At 51.1% G+C, this 27,769-nt stretch overlaps 1 protein-coding gene across 1 annotated transcript; it reads left to right on the top strand.

The window, feature by feature from the left end:
• Nucleotides 1-27,769, top strand: LOC121104235 (ephrin type-B receptor 1-like). Its single transcript, XM_040636596.1, has 3 exons — nucleotides 1-28; nucleotides 1,715-1,779; nucleotides 26,963-27,769. Exons 1-3 carry the CDS (start codon nucleotides 1-3, stop codon nucleotides 27,767-27,769), a joined length of 900 nt encoding a protein of 299 aa, XP_040492530.1.

Below are 27,769 nucleotides of genomic sequence, written 5' to 3'. Positions count from 1 at the left end.
ATGAGGAATGACCGGCCACACCGAGTTGGTGAGGAAGTGCAGGAGCTGGAATGGTCATGCCCTCCCCTGGGTAGCCCCAACCTGGGAGCCGCCGGTGAATGGGGAGACAAAGAGGGTGCATCCATGCAGCACAGTACTCCTCAGCAACAAAACAGGGTGGACTGCTGATGGACACGAGGGACCAATCTTTATTTAAAACAAAGATTTATTTATTTATTTTAGAGAGAGAGTGGGGGAGGGGCAGAGGGAGAGGGAGAGAGAGAATCTGAAGCAGACTCCCTGCTGAGCACGGAGCCTGATGCAATGGGGGCTCAATCCCATGAGCCTGAGATCATGACTTGAGCCAAATGAAGCCAGGAGTCAGACGCTTACCTGAGTTAGCACCCAAGCGCCCACAACATGATCGATCTTAAAACAAACAAACCAAAAAAAACTATGCTAAGTGAAAAAAGCCAGCTAAAATATACTGTATGCTGTATTCATATAAAATTTATATAAAATTCTAGAAAATCCCAGTTAATCAATCTATAGTGACAGAAAGCAAATCAGTCATTGCCTAGAGACAGTGATAGGGTGGGGCAGGGGCAGGAGGGAAGGAGGGTTTACAAAGGGACAAGGACACTTCTGGGAACGATGGACATATTTATTATCTTGATTGCGGTGACCGTTTCACGTATAAATAAATGTCAGAACATAATCAAATTGTCTGTTGTGCAGTTTATTTGTATGTCATTTCTACCTCAGTAAAACTGCCGGATAAAAACCCGAAGAGGCTTTTGGCTTTGCTGACCAGAAGCTCATGAGCAGCTTTGGGGGAACACTTTTCATGGAGAGGTGGGGGCTGACAGCGGTCAATAATAGACTGAAGAGTAAAAAAGAAAAAAAGAAAGAGGTGCCTGGTCCTCAGGACGCTTCGTTGCTACCTGCCAGAAAGCTGTTCTCACGAAGAGCAAGTCTGTGGTCACCCTGTGCCTGGTGGTCTCGGTGTGTGAACTATAGCTGCTGCACGGCCCCCAGGAGCTCACAGCTGAGTCAGGCTGCTCTTTCCCTTACTGGCCAGGGGGATCGGTAACCGGGGAGCAGGCCATAGGGGCCTGGGAGACGCATTTGTGTGAGCCCTGGCTGAGTGTTGGGGGACGGCGTGGCATGGATCTGGGCCAGGGGCAAAGGGACCTGCAGGGAAACTGAGCCTTGGGAGAGTGGTTGGGGCCAAGGGAGATGATGGGGCACCACCCATGGTGTCAACATGGATGGCTGAAAGGGAGGCAGGGGACAGGGGTGGGGAGAAGTGGGGACAGACAGATGAGGCTGGAGAGGGAACCCAGTGGGGAGGAAGAGGGCAGAAAGACATGGCCCAGGAAGGCCGAGGAACGAATTAAATTTGGTTACTGGGTTGACGTGGCCCTGGAAGAGCCTCCCGAAGAATACGCTGGGAAGAAGCCATGTCTAGGGGTAAAGTGTCTGGACAGATGACTTCATCCCATACAGGCGGCTTTCGGGCTTTCAGGGAGAGGACAGTGGCTGCAGCAGCAGGACGCCTGAGGTCTGAGCTGTGGCATCCTGACAAACCTCCTCCCCTCTCTGAGCCTCAGGCTTCGCAAAGGGGCCCAAGGCTCCCAACACTGACATTCGCAGTCATAAGTAACTTCATAAGCATAAGGACCACCGTCTAGCAAATCTTCTGACTCACCAGATTTTCTCTTTTGACCCACAGAAACTTTAATGGACACCAGGACAGCTACTGCAGAGCTGGGCTGGACAGCCAATCCCGCGTCAGGGGTGAGTGTCAACCATCCGTCCTTCAATCCTGCTGCGCAGTCCCGGGACTATGGGATGACTGGGGGAGCAGAGCCTGCCTAGAACAGGACCTTCGGGGAGTGGAATATAGGTGTCAATGGCTGTGTCCCCTGCCCATCCACAGAGAGGCAGCCCCAGGGGTCTCAGACCTGAGCTGCTCCCCAGCGTGGCGCTGCAGGCCATCTCCTGACACAGTCCTTCAGGGAGCTGGCCCCTGCGTGACTGGGGCTGTACCTGTGTGGGGACAGGGGCAGTGGCTGCCAAGAGCTGGGCACGTGGGCCAATGGTGGTGACGAAGATCAGAAATCGGTAATGCCCACAGGGCTGCCAAGAAGCAAGAGCATAAGGAGGAGCTGAAGGTCAGAAGGGCTGAGGCTCCCTTTCACCTGGAGCTTGCCTTAGGGAGATGTTCTTGATTCATTGCTCAGTGTTCGCGCCCCCGGCCAGACCCTGTTAGCTATAAGAATGGACCGGCTCCGAGGACCTCATGGCCTCCTGTGGGGGTGGGGACCACCATGTGCCTGAATAGGCTGAAGTACATCTCTTTTTTGTGGCAGTGGAGAGATCAACAGGCAAGTATGGCCCGGAGCTGGGAGTGAGGAACTTAGGAGGGACACACGAGCCTTTGCAGAGAAGGTGCACGCTAGTTGGGGTTTACAGAATGTGTGGGGGTTTGACAGGTGGTGAATGGGGAGTCTGCAACGATATTCCAAGTAGGAGCCATAGTCGATTGGAGGGATTGTGTGTTTCTGGAACGTGGCAGGGTATGGACAGTGCTGAGGCGGGGCTGGGGTGTGGGTGGGAATGGGGCATGGCGGTAGAGGGCTGTGCCTGCCACGCTGAGGCAGTGCTGTCAACAGGCAGTTCTGTCCTGTAGGTGATGGACAGATCCCGGGGCGGAGAGTACCATGGCCACACTTGCTGACGGGATTGCAGGGAACAGTCGAGAGAAAGCATTTAAGAGCCTCTCCAGCTGTCTTGGGTGGGTCAGAAGAGTGGGATGAAAACAGGATACTTAGAGGGCTGTTGGAGCAAAGCAAAGGCGGAAGCATTGGCAGCATTTGGCAGCGGATGGACTGCAGGGGAACGGAGCCGGAGACGGAGGAGGGAGATGAGGTTCAGAAGCCCGGCACGGGTGACTAGCTCGCTGCACGGCTTAATCACCAAGGGAGAGGGCAGGGGAGTGAGTGGACTCTTCATCCTGGTGAGGGGGCCAGGTCAGAGAATCGGGGGCCTGCCTTTGGTGGCCTCTGGCCCAGAGCCTGTCTCCACCCCGTGGTGCACATCACAGTACGGCACAACCAGGCCTGTCGCCCACTTGTACTGTAGGGACAGTTCTCAGTGGGTCACTAGGGTCCCATTAGGCTGTGCATGCTCCCTGGCTTTCGCTGGCTCCCCACCAGCCCCAACACTTATGGAATCCCCCCACCGCCAGAGGCAAGCATCCTGTCTTAGGGCAGGAAGGCAAGGATTAGGATGGGTTGGCGTTTCCCAAAGCAGGGCCCAGGACAGGGGCCCATCTTGCCCACGCTGCCCAAGTCCCAGTCCTGCTGGGAGCACTGTGGGCTACTAGGGAGCCGTTCCCACTTCCACGAGGGACTTTATGCGAAGCCAATGAGGCAGCAACTCTTCTGGCTGCTGGATATTAAGAACTTGCCACTCTTTTACAAATTACATTATTGTTTGAAGGCCCGTGTTTTCACAAGGCATCAACATGATTTATGGTTAATTTTCCCCTTGATTTTCGTACACACCACCTGTCTTCCTTAAACTTCTGCTCTCCTTTCCCAAGGAAGATTGTCCTTTAGGAAAACACTCAAAGTCAAGTGGTGCCCTTTAGAGACAGCAGCTGGCTGGGCCGCTCTGTGCTTGCCCTCCCACTGGTTAGCGGCCACGGCTCAGCTGCTGTTCCCTGTGCTTTTCTCTCGAGAACGTACGGTCAGGTAGTTCTTCTCTTGGTGCCCTGAGTAGCTTCAGAGCCTGTTTGGTTTCTAGTGAGTGTCAGGCTGGCCCTCGGCTGGGGTCGAGAGGGAAGAACAAGGACCACGCTTCCATCTCAGATCCCCTCCACATCTCTTTGGTGTTCTCATCCTAGACAGTTGCCCCCGATTCTCTGAACACCCCAAGTGTGTGTCCCTAGCCCATCTTGCATGGAATGCTCAAGGGCATGTCAATCGAAGCCTGGCCGGAGCAGAATTCACCCCTGTCTCCATCTCCCACCAAACACGTGGGCTCCATTTCACCACGTTGTGAAGTTCAAACACTGGAGCGATTCTTCTTTTTCATCTCCAGGCCATCTGCAGGGACACCTTCGCTGCATCACTGCGCATGCTGGGTCCCCGTCCCAGCTCCACGAGGGCCAGGGAGCTTTCCTCAATAGCACTGTGCACAGTTGCAAATTTTGCGTCTTTATCCGTTAGTGTTGGACTACTGTCTACCCCCTATTTCTATCACCCTTTGGTTATACCATAACCCCAAGGTAGCTGGGATTCTGCCTCTTTGTTCACCACTGGAAACTGGCACCTGGTTCATGACCCGACTACTTGTTGAAAGCTTCTGACCTGGGCAGGTGGGTAGCTGATGGTGCTGTTCTCAGAGATGGTGGACATGGAAGGAGCAGCATGCCGGGGCAGGAAGAGACTGAGTTCAGCATGGGACCTGTGGAGTTGGAAGGGCACCCACGGGTCAGGCTCTGCTAGCGCTTGGCTCACGGGCAGTGGAATCAGAAGGCAGGTGGCCTCACGTCAGCGGGAGGGGTGCCCGGAGTGTGGCTGCAGTCTCCCAGGGAATGTCTGGAAGGAGGAGAGGTGACAGCTCTGGAAGGGTAACCTGTGTTGAAATGCTGAACACAGAAAGAGGAGCCTGGAGAGGGGATGGAGAAGGTTTGGCTCAGCAGGCAAGAGAACACCAAGAGGTGGTCCTCTCACGGGAGCCAGCACTGTGCCAAGGAGGAAGGGGGCCCAGAAGTGGCAAGTGCTGCTGGGGGTTGGAAGCGTTCAGTTACAAGGCCCCTGTTGGTGACCCGTGTGGAAGGTTTTGCAAGGGACAGGAGTCAAAGCCAGAAAGCAAGAGTTGAAGGTCCGTGGAAGGTGAGTCGATGGAGACAGCACTTTGTGAAGGGGAAGGAAGACCAGAGGTGGGGATGGAAGGAACGGGGCTGTGGGCATGTTGGCCTCTCAGGGGAAGAGACTCCTTTTCTGTGGAAATGGCAGGACAGAGATAAGGGGCCTACAGAGCGGTGCGGGCACTCAGGTTTGGTGACAGAAGCCATAAAACGGAAAATGCTTCCAATATTCTGTCTTCTCACTGGGGTTGGAGGCCGGGTTCAGACAGCGAGCGTGGGGGTCTTGCGCAGCAGGTTTTAGGAGGGTGGGGCTGGTTTGAAGGAACCACTGCTGTCGGAGAGCGGGAGACAGGCTGGCATGTTTAGAAGGAGTGTGGCCAGGCCGTGGCTGCAGGCCGTGCGTTTGTGTCGCCCCCATCTGCGGGCCTCCTTCAGCTGTCTGACCATACGGGAGGAAGTGTGCTGGTGGAATCATCCTGAGGTATGGCGGTGCAAGAACGGTGGGCCTGGAGGGGTAAGGAGCTGAGGACATCGGCCAGAGGAGTTTGGCATCTTCTATCATGGCATCTACTCAGCAAGAAGAAGAGTGAAGCGAGGGGGGACTGACCACTGTGACAGAGTGCAGGAGCCCAGACGGAGGGCTCATGAGACTGGAGGAGGGCCCCAGGCTGTGGCCTTGAGTCAGGGCTTGGCTTGAAGACAGGCAGAGTACTTCTGGATGGTAAAGAGGTCCAGGGAGAGGGGCCAGGGTCAGACATTTGAGAAGCCAGGAGGCTGGGTGGGGCCACATCTCCCTGGGACCCACTAGGGTGGAGACATACCCCCATCCCCTGCCCCCGAAGGGGGACAGAGGCCTCAGAGCCTGTCTGCAGTCAGGATACTGTGCCTGCGTGCTTCAGATGGAGAAGGGTGGGCTGGCATTGTTCTGGTAGCCTTGGCATCCCCAGGGAACTGAGTTCGCCTTGACCAGAAGAAGCGTCATTCTGCCAGGGGGCCCAACTGGCATTACAGTGAACCCTATCCATAGTGCATGGCCTGTGAGGTAGGGCTCCCCAGAGAGAGGCCATGGGACCCTTCCTTTTATGGGGCTCGCTGGGTGTCTTTGCTGCTGTGCTTGAGAACTGCCAGTTGTGGGAAGGAATTGGACTGCCCACCCACACAGAGCCCACAAATTGTTTTCAGCTATATTGCTGGAAAGTGGATCATAATATTCCATGTCAGAAACAGAAAGTATTTGTGCCCAAATGCAAAATGTTGCTTTCTGATCTAATTGCACCTTTAATTCAAAGCCTTTAGGTTTAACCTGAATCAGAGGCCACCTGGTGAGCAGAGGGAGAATGTAACATTTATAAAGTCACAAATGCCAGGGAGGAGCTCAGCTCCCAGCAAAGAGTATGCCAGGGACCCCCACCGGTGACACTGGCGACCGCTCCCTCCGGCTGGCTTCATTTATGTCCCCACACCCTTGCTTCCAGCCCTGCTACAAAAGGTTCCCTGACCTTCACATTTTGGGGCCTCTGGGCAGTGGGGGCATTCGGGGAGGCCCCACGGTAAAAACTCAGTGAGTAGTGGTCTTTGTGGCTTCACAGTCCCCTCCCAACAGTCTGCTGCCATTTCTGGATGCTGCCTGGCCCTCCCTACTCTTCTCCCCCCTACTCCCTCCCTGCATCGCTGTCTGTCTCTCAGGTGTCAGCTCTGTTCTCACCCCCTCGGGGAGCCCTCCTGGACACTCCTCTCCACCCGGGCCCAGAAAGATGCCCTCTTCCTAAAGCCCAGAGTGCTTGGTGCTGACTTCTGACATACTGTCCATCACTCTGTGAGCTAACCAGATCTTGACGTGTGGTCTCCCCCATGGGTCAGAGGATGGAGCAGCTTTATCTCTGTATCCCTGGTGCCCAGCACCGGCCCAGCAGGGGATAGGCCCCAATAAATGTTTGTTGGCTCAATAATGAGGAACGTTCTTGATCCTCCTTGCATCTCCAACCCAGGGTTCTGAACTTAGAAGATGTTCAATTTAGGTTTATTGTAGCCCCAAAAAATGTTTGTTGTAGGCCTCTCAACACCCAATTGGTTGTCAGTATCTTTTTATTTTTTTTTTTATTTTTTGATTTTTAAAAAAAGATTTTATTTATTATTTTGAGAGAGAGAGCACAAGCCAGGGGGAGAGGCAGAGGGAGAGAGAGATGAGCAAGGAGCCCAATGAGGGACTTGATCCCAGGACCCTGGGATCATGACCTGATCTGAAGGCAGATGCTTAACCAACTGAGCCACCCAGGTGCCCCTGTCAGTATCTTTTTAAAGAGCTTAGCTGGTGATGGAAATGGTGCCACCGCTCCTGAGGTGAAGATAAAGGAGACCAGCACCTCTACCGAAAGGGGCCAGTTGCTCTCAGATGCTGGGGGTAGTCTAGAAAAGCAAGCCCAGGTCCCTCTGATAGGGAGCCTTATTCCACTAGTTTATTGGGAATCCAGCCCCAGAGTTCTTTTACTTTCCAAGAGTTTTGCCAGGGCTCACTGGCCTTGTGTACTGGGTGGTGGGTGGGCTCTGTGTCTGCGGGACATATGGCCCGAGTGTACGGAGTTACCTTCAGAGAGTATTCTGTGGGCTTCCGGACTCCAGCTCCATCTGCGCTGCCCTCGGGAACCACCTTCGTGGCCTGTGGCATACTCCGTCTACTACTTTAGTATTGGCAACTCTTTATCATGGGAAGCAGAATTTGATGGAGGAAAGATGGAAAAAGGAGTCCAGAGCCAAACCCGATGAGCTTCAGGATGAGCTAGCTGGCTGTGTGTGCCTGCGTGTGTGTGTGCCTGTCTATATGTGTGTCTGTGTATATGTGTGTCTGTGTATATGTGTGTCTGTTGTGTATATGTGTGTCTATATATGTGTGTCTGTGTGTGTGTCTGTGTGTATGTGTGCCTGTGTATATGTGTGTCTGTGTGTCTGTGTATGTGTGTGTCTATGTGTGTGTGTCTGTGTGTATGTGTGTCTGTGTATATGTGTGTGTCTGTGTGTATGCGTGTCTGTGTGTATGTGTGTCTGTGTATGTGTGTGTCTGTGTGTATGTGTGTCTGTGTGTATGTGTGTCTGTGTGTCTGTGTATATGTGTGTCTGTGTATATGTGTGTCTATGTGTATGTGTGTCTGTGTGTATGTGTGTCTGTGTATATGTGCGTGTATATGTGGAGATGTATATATATATATATGTGTGTGTGTGTATGTGTGTGTATATATCTGTGTATGTGTATGTGTATATTTGTGTGTATATACATGTATGTGTGTATATATATGGTCATCTGCGTATATATGTGTGTGTATATGTGTGTGTGTGTGTATGTGTGAAGTTAAATGAGCTGATTTCATTTCATGCCCCTGTAGGCAGTTCCTAGAGTTCTGACAATGTTTAAATGACTGGGGGGTTATTGGACTTAGTGACAGAACTTCCAGAGGAGGTCACCACGAAGAGAACAACACGCATTTGAATGCATGTGTCTCGTAAACTAACTCAGGAAGTCCTGACGCTGGACACACGTCCGCAAGAGCAGGAACGCAAGCGCCTTACGGCACGGCCACTCCTTGGTGGCCACCTGTGGACCCTCGTGGACCCTTGGCTGTCCTTGGCTGCCTCTTGCTCCCTGTCTGTCAGTCCTCCAGGCACCTCCGCTGGCTGCCCTTATCATGGGAATAAGGAAAGCATGCTCAGGAGAGAAATCCACTCTAATAACACCCCATTCGTTCCAAGGCCACGCAGAATCAATTGAAATGTGCCTGTCTGATGGATGAGAAGTTTTGGAGGAGCCCTGAAGGCTCCAGGCCTTGGCATCGAACAAACTGGCCCCCATTCTGGCTCTGTACCTCCCAGCTGTGTGAACTTGGGCTGGGCGTTTAGACTTCTTCAGCTCCAGGTGCCCCCTCTCCTCAGTGGGGCAAGGACGGCACCTTTTCCCGTGGGTGAAACAAGTCCGAAAAACATCTCCCGGTAAACTCAAGAAGTGTTAGCATAGTACTAACCCTGTGGAGGGCTGGATTTTCTCTTTTCTTTATTTGATGACTCAATCATGTTAATGAAGACAGAAAAGCCTGAGCTAAATTAGGCAAATCCAAGAAAAATTCAGCTCGGGGCAAAACGATTTTGTGAATGGAGTTTTCTGGTGTTTGAATTTCAGGCCTCGGCAGGGGACAGCAGGCAAAGGTGGTTGGGGTTGGTCATCCTTTCTCAGACTGGTGCCACTGCCTGGGACTTGGGAGCCCTTCGGCCTGTTGGCTGATTGCTGGAAGCCACACTCTTGTATTAGTCAGGTTTCTCCGGTGGCCAGTGACAGAAAAGCCCGAAGAGTCTTAAAGGAAGTGCCCTGGCCCGTGTAACTGAATGGTACAGAGGCTGATGGGGCTTCTTGGGTGGGGTGTTCCAGAGGCTTAGGCTCTCTGTCTCTCTGCCCCCGCTCATTCTCTTTCTCTCCCCGTCCTCTTTCTCCTCCCTCTGCCCTGGTGGTGCTGGGTCCGTGCTGGGCCTCCTCTTGGTCACAAGCAGTCTGCAGCAGCCCCAGCCCCTACAACCTCGTTCATTCATATCTCCCGGGGAAGAACACGTGCCTCCTGGTGGTTCCCCCAGGAGAAGCCCTGAAAGTAGTTCTGAATGGGCCTGAGTGGCTTGGCTTGAATCCCACGCTTGTCCTAAACTCGTCCTGCAGTCAGCAAAAGCTGAGTGCCCATTGGTCCTCCTAAATTCCGTGCACTCCTCTGGGTTGTGCTGAGCCTATCCGAAGCCCAGGGAAGGGTGAGAGGGAGTAATGCCCCAGAAGGAATTGGGATCTAGGTACCAGAAGGATGAACAGCTGCTAGGTAGGGAAAAATTAAATCTCATGGTATATCACAGGCCCTAAGTGCATTGCAGCCATGCACACATTAATCCTCCCAACAGCCCCATTTTACAGATGAGGAAACTAAGGCACAGAATCAGCTGTGAAATTCCTTGCAGTCGTGTGGCTACAAAGGGCCAAAGCTGACGTCTAACCGCCTGCAGGCTGCTCTCCTGCGGACAACCACGGTGAGCCATCTTTCCCAATGAGATGCTGCCCACCATGGCGGCTTCAGAGGCTGGCTCCAGAAGGAGCTCCCAGGTTGTGGTGCTCTGGGCTCCTCGACTTCAGGCTCCGTATATAAATGGTTTTCTCTCACAGTGCGAGAGATAGGTGGTATCCTTTTCCCGAGCTGTTATCAGGAATGAATATTGCTTTCTCCACTGAGAGAGGCCTTGCCTCCCAGGGAGTGGGCCTCTGACCTCCCTGCTGCCTCCCTCCGGTCCTCCCCTCCCCTGGCCTCCTCAGGTAAACCACTGAGAGAAGTCAGAGCTCCCCACCCTGGGCCTCCCACCCACTCTTTATCTTTTTCTCTTGCTACCAAAAGGCCTGTAATTAGGAAACATTAGCAGGCTCCAAACAGCTTTCATACCTGAAACGCCCTCTGTAATTGCGCTCAGCAGCGCTCTTCCCTGGCTATTAATGTCACTTTTATGAAGCAATGAGGAACAAAACACCCCGAGGCACTTAAAACATTTTTTTATATAATATGCGTCTTTCAGGAATGGAAGTTTAAAATCACCTGCCTGACAGAGACAGTGATAGACAAAGGCCCGGGAGCCGGGGAGGTGGGGCCCTGGGGAGAGGAAGGGAGTCCGCGAGGTGCTGAGGTGCCCGCGCGACGCTGGGAGAAGTGTGATCGCCGGGGCTTAGCCGAGGCCGGGTGGGCCCCCAGGGGAGGAGAGGCGGCCAGATGACAGCAAGGGCACCGTTCTGCCTGGCTTCATCAAGAGTGACTGCTCTCTCAGGGGGCTTGTATATGAGATCCTTGTGGGCATGTGTGGGCCTCTAGCAGAGAGGTGAAGGGAATGTTACCGATGACCAGTGTCCTTGAGTAGAAGACTAATTACGATATTGGTTGCAGAAATACGTGGGGTATGACTGTGTATGTGTGTGGGGATAAGGTAGGAGGGGAGGAGGGAGAGAAATTAAGGGAGAGATGGTTCTTCTAGCTTACTGTATTACAGAGCTTTGGGAGTTGTGGTGGGTCACCAGAACCTTACTGTCTGGCAGATTTATCTTCTTGCTCTTGGAAAGGGCTCACAGACCTTTCCATCAGTAGAACAGGAGAGGTTTCTGTCTGCAGACTCTGAGAGGGAACCCCAGAGGTCACCCAGCTCACCTTCCCCATTATGGAAGCAGGCTTTACCTTCGTTTGCCCAGACAGACAGGTGTCTTTCCTCTTCTCTAAAACCTTCCCCAGAAAGGCAGTCGCCCCGCCACATCCCTTGTTCCAATGCTCAAAGCCGCCTGATAGTTGAGCCTGAGGACCAACTGCCTGAGGACAGACCTCAAGTTGAAGGCAGGCGTGGCTCTCAGGGCTATGGAAGGGAACCGGGCTCCTGAGTCAGGTCCCAGGACAGAGCTGAGGGGGTCAGCAGGGGCTCAGTGTCCTGAGAGCCTGAACTCCCAGCTCCCTCACAAGGCCTGCCTTGGTGAAGGAAAGAAAGGGGGGAACACGGAGCTTTAGAAGGAAAGTGAGGCAGAGTTTAGAGGTCTAGCAAAGATGGGTAGGAGGAAAATGGAAGAAGGGAGGGTCAGAGTGGGCAGAGACAGGTGCGGACCCTGAGTCTGGCTCTGGAGGCACGAGCCTGGCCTCTGTGGGAATAGAGCAGCAGTGATGCCTTTGGCTCTGCCTCCCCTTACGGCCGAAAGTGCTAGAATAATTGGGCCCAAATCCCCGTGTATAGGAATCCCCTTACCCACAGTTTTACTTCCACGGTTTTAGTTACGCAGTGTCAACTCTGGTCCAGAAGCAAACGATCAATCCTCCTTCCGATGTATCATAGGTCAGTCGTAGCCCAACACTAGGTCACAATACCTGCATCATTGCCCTCACTCCATCTCATCCCGTAGACATTTTAGCATCTCACATCATCACAAGAAGGGTGAGTGCCATGGAATAAAATATTTTAAGAGAGAGACACCACATTCACATAACTTCCATTACAGTAGATTGTTACAATCGTTCTGTTTTATTATGAGTTCTTGTTAATCTCTCACTGTGCCTGATTTATAAATTAAATTTTATCCTAGGTATGGATGCACAGGAAAAACATATATGGGGTTCGGGACTATTCAGGCCTTGTCTTGGGGGTGTTGGAACAGGTCCCCCACAGATAAGGGGGACTCCTGTACTTCTGATAGTATAAAGGAGCAAGTCCAGCATTTGGAATCTAATGTCCTGGGTTTATTTCCATTTTCCTTTAAGCTCTTTAACGTCTCTGTGCCCCTATCGATGGGTAATGTGAGATGTCATTTGTACAGTGGCTGGCACGGTTACGTAGTGTTTGCCTTCTTTGTAAACTCAGTCCGGACCACTGGCCCTGGCCAGTGTCAGTGGCTGCAGTGACTCTTGTTGGAGGGACTTGACTGGCATGGGATGAGGGTGTGAACCGGTCGAGGGGGCCTCTGAGATACGAGATCAGCATTCTAGCATGTCTGTTGGGAAATCGCTCTTGCATGAATACTGTCAGAGGGTGCACCTTGCTATTAATAACCAGGTTACTGTTCCTAATAGTGAGAACCACTGCTACTGCCCGTCACCCTTGATTAAGTACCAGCTGTGTACCAGGCACTGAAAATTGCTTGTGTGACCTCTTTCACCAGGACCATGCAAGCCAAGTGGTATTTCTCCCCATTTTACAGAGCAGACACTGAGACTCAGGGCAATTATCCAGAGTCACAGGACTGCTTAGGGGCGTCGCTGAGACTGCAGGCCTGTCGGACACAAAGCTCACTCTCGTACCTCTGCCCCCGAAGGTGGGTGAGGAAGGGATCTCAGAGTCAGATATCATTGAGAATCTGGAGAAGACGGGTGAGGAGAGGCAAAAGTTTCCGTTTTCTACAAAGGGAAAGGGTGGGTTTGAAAGCAGTGTGCTCGTGAATAAGGGTGCATGTTAAGCACGTCATGAATTGTTTTTTAAAATGGGGGGAGGTGGACCAGATACTTGGTGATGTGTGGATTTGGGGGCAGGGAGCAGCAGGTCCAGGAAGACCTGGAGGAGGGCCAGGGAAGGGCTGGCAGGTATCCGGAGGTGGACACAGGTAGTCCCTGGGGATGGCAGGCTCCAGGCGGTGATGGAAGAGCCTGGGGGTCAGCTTCCACCCCTGGGCCTCGGCGAATGTTCAGGACGTGAGGACTTCTAGGAAGGGAGATATGTGAGGGGATGGGTCCCAATGAGTTGCTTTGTCCTATCCAGTGGCCTCACTGGCAGTTCTGTAGGACCAGCTCCTGCTCCCTTGGAGGTGCTCTTCTGCTGGTAGAATAGAGGGGGTTCTAGCCATGGCACACCCTCATCTCCATGGACACTGTCCCACTCACCACGCTGGTGGTGGCAGGCATGCCCAACACATTTCCTGGTGTCCCAAAGGACAGCCAACATGGAAGATGTTGGAGTCAAGATCTAAACTTACTTTGCTGACGGGGAGGGAGAGCTCTGCCTTCAAACGAAAATGGTCAGTGGTAATGGGCTGCAGTTACATTTATGCGTCAACAGCCCATTAGACAGCAGCAAGCCAGGGGTGAACCAGGTGGGCAGGGCCTCAGAGAGCAGGGACTTGCATGTGGCTGGTCAGTCATTCGTGGGGAATGACCACAGGATGCAGAAGCAGGAGAGGCCAGACGGAGCTGGTGGCTTTTGCAGTCATCCAGTACAAGTCACAGTTGATGGTGGCCCTGCTGTGTGCTGTGCTGGCCTGAGCGCCTCTGCCACGATGGGCTCATCCTGGGAGCTGAGTTTTAAAAGAAATATTGGAAATTCTGGAGCATGCCTAGTAGGGGGTGACCAGTGATTATGTTATTCAGAGAATGTTTGTGGGCCTGAGAACCTCAGCCCAAAGACAATCCGTAGCAAAGTTGAGGAGGCAAAGGAGTGAGATCAGAGTCCTCCCCAGGCTTCCCAGACCGACCACACGCTAGCAGCCGCAGTCCCAGGAAAAAATGCCCTGAAGTGGATCACACGGTGGCCACATCCTCACCATCAGGAGGGGAGTAGACAGGATGGTGGGCGGTGTGTCCTCTTCCCAGGCTAGATTTGATTTTCTTGCACCTGGAGAATGGGAATTCTCCCCCACTCTGAGAATGGCAGGAAGCCAAGAACTTTAGGGAGGCCATCTTCTTCCTCCCCCCATGGCCTCCTCTCTTGCCTCCAGGATGGCTCCGCCCAGCCCTCGTGCAGTCAAAACTCTCTGCACTCATGCAATGAGGAGCCCATGTCCCTGGCCTCCGACCCAGTGTGGTGGCCTGGCTTCAGGCTGGCCTGCGCTACCGAGCAGAGATGCGTCCGAGCTGCAGGGAAAAGTCCTCAGCTTCTCCCATGGGTGACTCTGCTCCCCATCAGTGGAACCCAGATCCCAGCAGAGCAGGATTAGGCAGCTGGGGCCTGGGGCCCTGCAGCTCCCGCCCCTGCCTTGTTCGACAAGGCCTTGTTGGACAGCAGTGAGGACCACATTCAATCGACAGCTTAAGATAATCACATGTGTGAGGCACTGGGATAATGACAGCTGAATACCCTGCCACGGTTGCCATAGTGACCAGCCAAGCACTGGTTCCCTCCTTTTTTTTCTTTCTTGTTTTCTGGGCCTCCTTGTTATGGGGCTGGCTGGCGGGGTGGGGGCTGAGTTTGGGAAATGGGAAAGAGGAGGAAAGGGGGAGGGGAGACCCAAAAGGGGAAGCCCATTATACTCTCTTTAAATACCCCAGCTGGAGGTGTTTTAAATCCCAACAGAGACAGAGAGAAACAGTGTCTTAATCCCTAGCTCCCTGTGAATTATTTAAAGGGATCTTGTCAGAAGGATGAATTTGTCACTGTTGCAGTGTCAACAGCAGCAGCAGCTGTCATAATGGCTGAGGACCCCACTCTAGGCAGGACCTGGTACGAGATGCTGCTGCCTGGTGGAAGTTACAGCGGCCCAGGGGCTGTGGACAAGGAGCCCCCTCCCGAGGCACAAGCCTGCAGTGTTTCTCCTGGCGTGCTGGCAGAGACCGGGACGTGAAATGTGCCAGGAGGCAAAGAGATGCATGCCATCTGGACCTTGGGCCCAGCCAGCCTCGCTCTCCCTTCGTGGGGCTCCCAGAGCCCTGGGATCTCTGAGCAGTGAGAGGTGCTCACCCTGGCTGGGAATGGGCAGAGCCGACCGGTGCTCATAAGACAATTGGTGGGTGGGTATACCCAAGGGAGGGCACACAGGTCCCACCTGGGCCACAGCCAGCACCCCCAACCACACGCAGGCACACACACACACACACACACACACATGCACGTGTGCATACGCCAAACATGAAACACGGATGCAGACAACCATTCAGGCAAGAGTCCTACATCATATACACCGTGGAGGGAGAGCCAAGACTTTGAAGGAAGAATCACAGACCTGTGCTCAGAGACAGGCTAAGCGTGGGTCTCAGGAGGACTGATACCCATAATCACTGACTTGCAGGGCTCCCTCGCTCCGATGTGCGTACCTTACACAAACTGTCATATTTAATCCTCACGACCGTCTGCTGAGGTACGTCCTGTTAGTGTCCCCGAGACAGGGGAGCAGCCAAGGCTAAGAGAGGCTTAAGGACTTGCCCATGGTCACACAGCTGCATCTGGCTAACTCCAGAGTCTGTGAATTGAACTCCTGGGCGAAGCCAGGGGTCACCATGACTTCTGGAGTTCAGCGTTAGGCATGGTGACAGCAGTGCTGCTTAATCCCAACCCTTTGTCAGGGAGCACAGAATCTCCTTCCCAGCCATCCCGATGTGTTCTGCTGGGAGTCATTTCTCCTGCTTCCACCTGAAGACCATAGTTCCTGCGTTTCTCCATCCAATCCTTTTAAAAAGGATTTTGTAGAGACTCTTAGAGACTGCATTGGGAAGCAGTGAGTGTGCTTTCCATATTCTAATCATTTCCCTATCTAACTGTGTCCCTTCCGCTGTCCCCGTGCTCTTCTGCATGGCAGAGAGTAAGTCCTCGAGGGAAGGCGTGGCCTTGTACCACTGCAGCAGGAGAGCCCTTTCAGGCAGTCCCTGGTTAGCCGGTCCAGTTCTTGGGTACACTGCATGGAGCCGTGGTAACGAGTGGGGGGCCATTCTGTCCTCCCAGCCCAGCACATCTGGGAGGGAAATTAAGGCTACTGGGAGGTGAGCTAGTGCTCGCAGCCCTCAGGGGGCCCTTTGAGTAAATCGCTGCCTTGGTTGGTTGGTGTACTAAATGGTAGATCCCTCAGGGCTTGTAGGAATTTATGCCCCATGGACCACATTTTACATTTTAATTAGCCCCCTAGCTTGTCTAATATCCCAGCTCTTCCAGGCCTAGTGTTCTGTCTAGCAGAGCCACGTCCTTGGGGTCCAGGCTGCTTGGGTGGCGGCCCCAGCTTGGCCCGAGCAATCTGCTTCCCCACGAGAATCGGGGGCCTCCTGTGGGCTCTGTGAAGTTGTGTGCTATCCCAGCCTCAGTGGGCTTCTTGTTCAGAGAGGCGGCGTCTCTAACTGGGATCTGAAAGTGGGTCTTCGGGGTTCCTCTGATTGGGCAGTGCCAGGGACGGTCCTTATGGTTCCGTGGGGCGTGTTGGCAATGACAGTTTGCAGAGTAACAGGTTCCCTCAAACAGCAGTTCGTGCCCAAATACAGACTGCTGAATGGGACCAAAGCCCGTGTGCAGTGTCCAATTTCCTCTCCTTGTGGTTTGAGCTGGTAGCTGACAATGCTCCAGGGATGGCCTAGTGGAGAGAAGGGAACCCATGCCGAACGCTGCCCAGAGGAAGCCCTGGAGATTCCAGGAGGGGCAGGGCAGGGGGCCCCTGACTGTCCCTCTGGGTCTGTGAGGAGGTGGATTTTGGCCCTTTCCTCCTGCCATTCTGCTGACCAGAGGCGGGATTATTTATGCAAGATGGAGATGATTTCCACATCCGGTGCGTCAGCCGGAGGTGGATCCTGCGGTGAGCATAACGATGGTGGTGCTGCTGATGACAGTGGAATTGGTCATTGGTACTTACGGAACGGAAGTTCTGTGCAGGCCCCGCGCAAGACGAGTTCCTTACAGGATCTCAGTCCTCCAGGCACCCGCCAAGGTAAACAGTCTCTTGCAGATGAGAAAGCTAACGCTCAGAAAGTCATCCATCGTTACAGAGCTGTAACTGGCAGAGGTGGGGCCCGCCTGGCCTCTGGCAACCTCTCCTGCCTCACCTCCTCCCCTTCCCCGTTGCCCTGTGCGATTTGGCAGCCACCCTGGCTTCCAGGCTTTTCTTGGCACACTCCTGCTCCAGAGAGTTCATTCTTGTTCTCTGAGTCTGGAATGTCCCTCTCTTGGGTGCCCTCCAGGCTGGTGGCTCTGGTGTGTCATTTAGATCTCTGCTTCAAAGGGCACCTACCCCGACGACCCCACTGGCAGCTGTCACTCTGTCCCCTTACCTGTTCCTTGAGAGTATTTAACAGTCCGACTTGATAGTATTCATTTGTTTGCTTTAAATCTGTGGTTCGCTCTGTTAGACTATGAGGCCGACGAGGGCAGGGACTTTGTCTCTTGCTCACTCCTGGGTCGCCAACGCCCAGAACACTGCTTGGGGGTGTAGTAGATGTGCAATTCTTTATTTAAAAAGTGAGTTAAAGGTGCTGGGCTTTACACAAATCATAATAGCTGGGATCTTGTTAGGCTAATAGAGGCCACAACGCCGATTTCAATATCTTCCTCCTTAATAGCAGTGTCCAGAGGAAGTGTCCTTCCTGGCCAGGCCCCCGGGAACTGGCTTGTTCAGTGCAATTCTTAGTTTACAGCACTGTGGTAGCCTTGGGCATTCCAGAGGGGCAGGGCCTACAGGGTGTGGGGGGCCAGGTGGATGTTGCCCTACTCCAGGGAGCCGGTAACTATCACAAATCTTTCCAGAACTCCATGCTTGGAACTATCTTCAGAGACATAGAGTGGAATCAGCTTGCTTCTCTTAACTTCATTTTATAGCAGCTCTTCATTTTTGAGCAAGAAATATTATTTCTTAGCCTGTTCATCCCTCTGACTCATCAGATTTGGCTCCAAATGACTTTTGCTTGTTTCTAAAATCCAAACCCCCTCTTGGAGGATAAAGCATGTGTTAGAGTTTCTGAAGGTTGACCTAGAAGTCAGTGTAGATGGGCAGGTAGACAGAATTCATGGCAGTGGTTTTGAAGGGTAACGGCCTGTTTTACACACACACACACACACACACACACACACACACACACACACAGAGCCAGACTGCAAATAATGAATATATGGGCCACTCTGAGTAACAGGCCTGCAAGATCTGAGTTTAACAAACCCAGATCTTGGAGGAACCTAGAGCTGTCTTTCTCATACATCAAAGTCACGGTCTGGAAACCTGAGCAAGTACTTTCTAATGGATGTCATTGTTTTCTTTACTACGCTTATCTCAAGGACGGGTGGGCCATTTGCATCAATAATAGTGCCCTTTCAGAGGCTGTTAATATTCTGCTGGTTGTGCAAAGCTGCTTTGTTTCTTCTCCCAGGCACACGTTAGCCGGGTGCAGGAAGTCCCTAGCAAAGGACCAGGGGCTAAGGAGGCGGAGAACTTAAGGAACAGACCAGGGCCTTGCTCATTCCCTCAGTCTTCCAGGGTTTATTGAGGGCCAGGCACTGGGATCGTGGAGCGGTCCCCCAACACAGTGCAGCCTGCTAAGGGCAAGCCCATGGGGAGGATGGATTTGTGTTTTGGAAAACTCATTGGGGCAGGGGAGTTAAAGAGAAGGACTGGCAGAGTGACTGGGAGGGGGGGACTTCAGTTAGGAAAGGGACAGACTGCACAGATGAGCTATGGAGGAGATGGGAGACATGGGTTTGGCACCTCAACCCCGTGATGGGGAACAGAAATGGAGAGGGCGGAGTCCAGAGTGCTTCCTGGATAGCTGGCACAGGGCCTGGCAGGTGGAGGTGCCATCCGTGCTCAGGAGGCCTGCAGAGAGCGTGGGGGAGCGCCAGGTGTTCGTCAGGAGGCGTCCTGCAGGCCGCTGGGGAAAAGAGTCTGGGGCACTGGGGAGACGCGGAGGTTGGTGGTGTACCCTGAGGTGGCTGCAGCCCTGTGTGTGGACGGCATCTCCCAGGGTAAAAAGGGAAAGGAGAAGAGAGTCCTGAGAAACCAGTGGATTTCACTGGTCCCAGACAGTACTGAATAAAAATGCAGTTACGTAATACCAGTGCTGCAAAGCTAAATGCATAGAGTTTTTTGCTTGTCGAAATCAACTAATAAATAAGTCAAAACATAATTCCCTGTCCTCAAGGAGCTCACAGCCTGGTAGCGGAATCCAAAGTCATACACGGAGCAATTAACAAATAGTTCAAAACGGTGTATTATGAAATGCTAAATTGAGTGGAATAAGCTCAATCATGCTTTAAGCATTCGGAAAACTGGTGGCTGAATATAAGCTAACAAGGCACCACGGAGGGCAGAATACCTGAGCCCCTCGCAGAATACCTGAGCCCCTCGCAGGAGGGCAGAATACCTGAGCCCCTCTCAGAATACCTGAGCCCCTCACAGGAGGGCAGAATACCTGAGCCCCTCGCAGAATACCTGAGCCCCTCGCAGAATACCTGAGCCCCTCACAGGAGGGCAGAATACCTGAGCCCCTCGCAGAATACCTGAGCCCCTCGCAGAATACCTGAGCCCCTCGCAGAATACCTGAGCCCCTCACAGGAGGGCAGAATACCTGAGCCCCTCACAGGAGGGAGCTACACAGAGAGCTTGGCTCTACCACCCATCAGCTGCCAGACTTCAGGCCAACTACTGAATGTCTCTGGGCCTCGGTGTGCCCGTTTGTCAACAAAAGGTCTTGGTCAACATGACCTACAGTGGTTTCCAGCCAGATCTGTTCTTCTCTGGTTCTGCGTGTTGCAGGAATTGAGATGGGATGAGGGTGAGGTAGAAGAAAGGTGTCAGGCCAGTTAGAACATCAACAACAGCTGCAAGAGGCAGGGATGGGAGAGGGATGGGAGTGTGCAGATGTGAGAGCATATGGCCCTGGTTTGAACCCTTGTCATCTCTTGCCTGGTCTGTTGTCATTACTTTCTGACAAACAGCAAGCCAGGGCATAAGTCCAGGCATTAAGTAATGCCAGCCCTGGTGCATGGTCATGGGAATACAAGAGAGAAACCAAATAAGAGGACCATTGTTCTGGAAGAAATGGCAAATTACGGTGACAAAGTGGGTGTGTTAGACATGGAGGGCGCTTTTGGCCTGATACCTGCCGGACTCCAGGCTGGAAAATCAAGTGGTCCTTGAATGGGCTCCTGGGCCCAAGGTTCTGATCCCATCTTTGGACCACCCTGGTGATTATACTCGGACTCCAAGCATCAGTGATAGGGATTCCTTGGCCACCTGTCCCCTCTCTAGTTGCCATCTTGCCTCAACTTCAGCATCACTTGTTCATCCACAGATAAACTTCGTCAAGCAAATACTGGTCACTTGGGATATAAGGATGAAGGAGTGAGAAGGGCATCCCTGGCTCAGTGGATAGGTCAAACAAGGGCCTAAAGTTGCAAGGGGCATGCCTTTTGTGGATAATAGAGACCAAGCCAGCATTGTTGGGGTGTCGAGGTGTAGGCTGGACCAGAGAACAAAGAGGTTTTTGGTTTTTTTTTTTTTAAGATTTATTTATTCATTTTAGAAAGAGAGTGCATGCGAGATAGGCTGAGCAGGGGCAGGGGCAAAGGGAGAGAGAGAGAATCTCTAGCAGACCTCCCGCTGAGCACAGAGCCTGACTCGGGGCTTGATCTCAGGACCCTGAGATCAGGACCTGAGCCGAAATCAGGAGTCAGACACTTAACCGACGGAAGCACCCAGGCACCCCAAAGAGGTTTTTTTTAAAAAAAGCTAGATTGAAGTATTAGTTACATGTCATAAAATTTATTCATTTGAATTGGACAGTTCAATAATTTTTAGTAAGTTTACAGAATTGTGTAGTTATCACCACAATCCCATTTTGGAACATTTCCATCTCCTCCACAAAAGATTCTTCATGTCCATTTGCAGTTACTGCCCATTCCCATCTCCAGTGCCAGGGGAGTACTAATACTTTTCTATCTATAGATTGCCTTTTCTGGACAGTTCATCTATATGGAATCATGGAATATATGGTCTCTTGAGTCAAGTTTCTTTCATATAGCATAACGTTTTAGAGATTTATCCATGTGGTTGCATGTATCAGCACTTCATTCTTTTTAATTTCTGAATAGTATTCCATTGTCTGCCCACATCACATTTTGTTTAGGTGTTTACTCGTTGATGGACATTAACAAGGGTCTCAGGTGCCGCACTGGAGTCTAGTTGAGAGCTCCAGGAACGGAGGACTGAAGTGACTGGTGTGCGGCATTATGAATCTTAGTCCACAAATAAAGATGCACAAGAAAAATCCTGGACCTTATTTTCTTTTAGTCAAATTATTTCAGACTCTGAGCACTCCCTGTCCCACCTGTTGATGAGAATTTCAGTCTCAATTTTTTTTTTTAAAGATTTTATTTATTCGTTTGAGAGAGAGAGGGGAAGAGAGAGCACAAGCAGGAAAAGAGGCAGAGGGAGAGGGAGAAGGAGATCTCCCACTGAGCTGGCAGCCTGACATGGGGCTCGATCCCAGGACCTGGAGATCATGTCCTGAGCTGAAGGCAGACGCTTAACTATCTGAGCCACCCAGGCACCCCTGAATTTCAGGCTCGATTAATGGTTCTTTCCACCATGCTTGTGCAAAGCTCCCAGAGGTCCCACTCAGAGCAAATAGAAGAAGGCTGCTACATTGTCCTTAGGCCAATGATTCTGAGGCCAGCCATTTCCAGGTGTCCTGAGCATGCATAAGATTCTGGAAGTGGTGGTGGCTGAACGTAATAATTGTTCATACCTATCTTTACATATATAAAAGAATATCCGAGGCTTGATGTTAGAAGTGAATGGCTGGGTCAAAGAGTATGTGCAGTTATAATTCTGAGAAATAAAAACCAAAATTTTTATAGAGGCTGTACCAATTTTCTCTTCATCTAGCTACGTATCAGAATGCTTATTTTCCATACCTTCTCCAACACAGTGTATTACCAAACTTCTGTTGGACCAAAAAAAAAAAAAAAAAAAAGGTATCACAATGTGCTTAATTACCATTTTGGTTATACTGAATAGAGTTTAATGTCGTTTCATATTTTTTAAGCTATAGCTGGCTCTTTTTTTTTTTTTAGCGAGCAGTTTATTAATATCCCTTGCCTATTTTTGTATTTTACTATTGATATAGAGACTATCTTTATATATTAGGGGAAATTAACACTTTATCCATGATAAATTACAAATAGTTTCTTCCCAAGATGTTTCCTTTTTTTTTTTAATTTTATTTCTGTCCATTTTTGTTATGCCACTTAAGAAAAATTGTGTAGAGGGGCGCCTGGGTGGCTCAGTTGTAAAGCGTCTGCCTTCGGCTCAGGGCGTGATCCCGGCGTTCTGGGACCGAGTCCTGCATCAGGCTCCTCCACTGGGAGCCTGCTTCTTCCTCTCCCACTCCCCCTGCTTGTGTTCCCTCTCTTGCTGGCTGTCTCTCTCTCTGTCAAATAAATAAATAAAATCTTTAAAAAAAAAGAAGGAAAAATTGTATAGAGTTGAATTGATCAATCTGTTCATTTGTGGCTTCGGAGTTTCATGTCATAATTACCGTACATAAATTGTCTCTGCGGTTTCTTTTAGTATTATTATGGTTTCATTTCTAATGTTAAAGCTTTGATTCGCTAAGAATTTATCCTGAAGTAGGGAATGAGGTATGGATGCAAAGTTGGTTTTTCCAGATGGCTACTCAGTTATCACAATGATTTCTTAAAATGATGTACCTTTTCCTACGGATCTGAGTTGTGGCCAACAGTTTAAATGTTGAGAGAAACTATTGATATGACTTCTCGAATATTTCACCACACTGTCACCAGTACGCTTTTGAATACCCTCTGCTCCAGATTCTTACCAAGAATTGATATTTTTTCTTTCTAATTTTTTGCCAAGCTGATAAACAAATCATGATGCTTTGTTGTCCTTTTAATGGGAAAAGACAATTATAGAAAGGAACACAGGAGACATAGGTCAGATGCCTGGAAGGAGAGGCTGAGAAGCTGCCTCTGAACAGAGACCTTTAGGAAATCAGCTTTGGGACAGGCAGTGAGAGTGCGTCCCAGGGACCCGGGCCGGCGCAGGCCTTGGCTGCACGAATCTGGGTGCTACACATCTGTGGGGTAGGATATCCAGCGCTGCTAAGGCTCCTCTTTTTTAGGGAGCTGGGAAGCAGTGTGCCTGGGGACACAGCATAGCTCAAAGTCTGGTTGGGGGGTAGGACCAATGCGTGGAAGAGCGTTGAGGGGGAGCATGACCGTGGTCTGGTCAAGTCTTTCTTGGCCCCTCCCCACATTCAGCTCATGAGAACCTAGAGATTCTACCCCAGGATGTCTTTTCAGTTTCCACAGGTCTAGTCCAACCTACTGTCATGTGTTGCTGGTACCACTATACGCACATCCAGTTGTCCTGACCATGCATTGAGTGGCTCTCCAACCAAGTTCCTACATCAGAGAAATCTTCTAAAAACTCAGCTCTGATCACCTGTACTTTTCCTCACTAAAACCCTTCAGTGACATCCAGTTCCCCTCAGGATGAAATTCAGAGTTCTAGACCAGACTCATCCTCCCCTCAGTCTTATTCCTGCACCTGCAGCTTTTTATGACTCTTCTGTCACACATTACTCAATGGCACCAGGCCACATTTTCCCCCCACAGGGCCTTTGCCCTTGCTCTTCCTGGCCTCAATGCTGCACTCTGTCTCTGTCCCTCTTGGCCCCTTGCAGACACACACTTCTGACTAACTCCTATCTGTCCATCCCCTCTCAGTTTGGAGGGTCTTCCTTGACACTCCTCTCTGTATGGGGTACAGCCCCTCTCTTGGCACCCTGTAATTTTCCCTCACAGCAGTTAGCCCAATTGTCATTATTTAGTTATTTTAATAACCATTTAGCTAATTTCTGTTTCTCTCACTAGATTATAAGTTTCATATTGTGGTATCCCCAGTGGCTAATAGAATGCTTGGCATAAAGTTGGCATTCAGTAAATATTTTTTTTCATTGATGAATGAATGAAGTATAACTCTAAAGCAACGAGGCTGATTCCAAATATCACAAACGAAATAGCAGTGTTTGTCCCTCCCTGCTGGGAATGCCATTCCACCCTCATCTCCGTTTGCCAAAATACTCTCTTTCTTCAAGGCCCCCAACGCTAACTGCCACTTGCCTGGAAGGCGTTCATACCTCCTCTCGCCCTGCTCTGATCATGTTTATTTTTCCAATCCCTGTCTTACCCACTGGCAGGGGAATGTAAGAGAGAAAGAAATGAACGTGAGACTCTGTCATGGCCTTTCCCCAAACATCAGGGAGTTATTTTCCTTTCTCTCCATTTCTCTCTACCCTTTCCCTTTGAATATACAGCTGTATTTCTCCTAATTTGCTTTGATTGCTCTCTTAGGAGCTATCATGGGATCAATTAAATCTGTGTAGAATTTTATAACTCAGGGTCACCCAGTATGATTCCTCATTTTACAGATGAGAAAACTGAGGCCCAGAGAGGTTAATGTTTGAAACAATCACCTCTGTTGGGTCTTATAATACCAATCAGTGTCATTTTCTAAGATAAATGTTCTCAATATCCCAGCTCCACAAGAGTAGACATGCCTCATTCTGTCTCCTTAAGACCTGCTGGGGGTGACAGTCTCAGCGCTAAGGTGAGCCCCGGAAGGCGGGCTTCCTGTCCTGCTCCCACACAGTGAAGCTGCGGTAGTCTTGAGTGGGTGAGGGACTCTGGCTGGGACAGATTCCTTTCCTGAATGGGGCCTCGGGCTTCACCTGTGCCTTGACAAAGGCGCCCCGGGTTTGTGCTGAGACTTTACCCAGCCTGGCTGAAGCAGCGGACGGGGAATCTGCTGTTTAAATCCTTGCAGAACAGCAGAAGAAACCCGTCCTTTCCTCTGAAGTCACGTAGGGTCCGCTGGGAAAATGTTATTTCAAAACGGCCATGAAAGGGAGAGAGGTCTGAAAACTTGAACTGAAACCACGGCCAGTGACTTCTCCCTAATATATTTGCTTCTGGTTCCAAAAACCCAGGCAAGCAGAACGTAACTTTAACAAACACATTTGAATAGAACATAACACAGTCTTTAAGAAGGAATTAAAAAGTGGTTCGTTGACATCTAGAGAATCAATAAGAAATTAAGCAAAGTCCAGGTGAGGTTTGGCCGTGTGCAAGGATCTGGAAGGAGCTCACCCAGGATGCCAGGCTAGGGAATGGATATTCCCCGGGGTGCTGGCAGGGGTGGGGGAGAAGGGCCTTGGATGGACTGCTACTCAGGTGCTCCAGGGGCGGGGCCCGGGCAGGAGGCATGGCCGTGAGGTCACTCTACAGGCCTGGGTGGGTAAGGCCAGCTCCCCAGGTGCCCATTTCTCCTCCACGCCATGCCTGGTCTTCAGATGCTCTGGTGTAAGTTTGAAGGCCACCCTGACCCTCCCGCTCTGACAGGAGGCTTAATTCTGTGCAAGAAGCAGCTGTGTCTCTTTCCCATGCACACAAGATTGACTTGAACTTTTTAAATGAAGAATTCCAGTTTGTGTATTTCAGCTCCACACTGTGAACAATAAGCAATTAGCACAGTAGTTAAAGAAAGAAATGGGTACTATTTTCTACCTTTTTTTTTTTTCATTTTTTTGCCACTGCTAAATATTAAGATCAAAGATCTTAATTTATTTTTTCTTTTCACTTTAGGATGCTTAATTTCTTCTGTCCTCCCTTATTTGTTTCTGGCAAGCAGAACAGAATTTAACAAACACATTGAAACTTCCTGGGAATACCCCCAGTTCTTGAGGTCAGGGTCCTGAGAGCTCCCCAATATGGACAGCTGCTTCCTCTGCCAGCCCAAGAAAGAAAGAATGACCCAGTGACTCTTCTCCAGCTCCTGCGGCCGAGTGGCTTGGTTAAGGAAGCCGTGCCTCCTGCCCCTTATTACCTGTTACGGAAATAAGTTAGTGGGTGCATTTCTATGGCCATTCAAAGCACTTCTTCCTATCTCCTGTCTATCCTGTCACCTCTTAATGGCCATGTGACCATGGGTGAATTGCATATCTTTTCACCTGTAAATTGGGGGTGACAGTATCTAGTTTTCAATGGTATTGGGAAGACGGAAAGACAGCACTTAATAAACACAATGTTTCTCTTCTCCTTCCCACCTACAGGGCTGCTAAAAATGAGTTTTCTTTTCCAGTGCGAAGCACGCTGTCTCTCCTCTGCTAAGAAGCTCTCCTTCCTCCCTGCGTGACATCCTCCATCATTCCCTTCCATCCGGTCCCTGCTTGCAGTTTACACACAATGAAGCTTGATTTGCTTCCTTAAGGATCTCACTTAGCAGCCCCTACTCCTACAAGTTTTCTGGTCTAGCTCTTTCAAAGCGATTGATGTTATAAAACAAAAGTTTATGAGAATCTGTGTTTGTTGAGAAATTCTGAAAAGCCTTATATTCATATGCTTTTCACGACTCCAAAGGAGCTTCACCACAATAAAGGAATGAGGTTCAGAACTGAAGATTTCCAAGGTGAGGGGTGTCCCATAGTCAGACCCCTAATCCACGGAGTGGCTGTGGGGAGGAGAGGCTGTGGCACTGAGGTCTCAAGTCCCTGCTGTCGCCCAGGCCGGGAAGCTGCAGGCTGCCCCTGTGGAGGTAATGACACATAATCATGGCAGGAGCGCTGTCGATTTGATGCAGGAAGGCTTTCTAGAGGGAAGTCTGTTATGTTTCAGGGTGGCCAGCAGAGAGATCTTTGAAGTCTGCTTATGAGGAGGTCTTTAAAAGCGTGTTAGGGTTAGGGGTGTTCCCGTCTTAGGTCAAGCCGCTGGGCTGGTGAGCTCGTAAGGCCCCCTCCAGCACCAGGCTTCTCTGCTCTGCCTCCCTTTGTCTTCTTACTCTCTCTTTTGTGTTTTTGCATGTGTGCATCCGTGGCCTGCCTGGGTCAGTGGGAGGAAGTCAGCGGCTACGATGAAAACCTGAACACCATCCGCACCTACCAGGTGTGCAATGTCTTTGAGCCCAACCAGAACAACTGGCTCCTCACCACCTTCATCAACCGGCGGGGGGCTCATCGCATCTACACGGAGATGCGCTTCACTGTGAGAGACTGCAGCAGCCTCCCCAACGTCCCAGGCTCCTGCAAGGAGACCTTCAACTTGTACTACTATGAGACTGACTCAGTTATTGCCACCAAGAAGTCGGCCTTCTGGTCTGAGGCCCCCTACCTCAAAGTAGACACCATTGCTGCGGATGAGAGCTTCTCCCAGGTGGACTTCGGGGGAAGGTTGATGAAGGTCAACACGGAAGTCAGGAGCTTTGGGCCTCTGACTCGGAACGGTTTTTACCTCGCTTTCCAGGATTATGGGGCCTGCATGTCTCTCCTTTCTGTGCGTGTCTTCTTCAAGAAGTGTCCCAGCATTGTGCAGAATTTTGCGGTGTTTCCAGAGACCATGACGGGGGCAGAGAGTACATCTCTGGTGATTGCTCGGGGGACGTGCATCCCCAACGCAGAGGAAGTAGATGTGCCCATCAAACTCTACTGCAACGGGGATGGAGAGTGGATGGTGCCCATTGGGCGCTGCACCTGCAAGCCTGGCTATGAGGCTGAGAACAGTGTGGCCTGCAAGGGTAAGTCCCAGGGCCTCTTAAGGCCTCTGCTTCCTGCCCACCTGAGGCAGGGCCCGATCAGCAAATTGTTCCCACCTCCAGCTCTGGGTCACAGAGGAGCAGAGGAACCTAATGGCTTATTATAA

This window comes from Ursus maritimus, unplaced genomic scaffold (genome assembly GCF_017311325.1).
Source record: "Ursus maritimus isolate PB19 unplaced genomic scaffold, ASM1731132v1 scaffold_20, whole genome shotgun sequence".
Classification (NCBI taxonomy): Eukaryota; Metazoa; Chordata; class Mammalia; order Carnivora; family Ursidae; genus Ursus; species Ursus maritimus.
The sequence above is the reverse complement of the archived record's forward strand: the minus strand, read 5'-3'. Positions and strand labels throughout refer to the sequence as shown.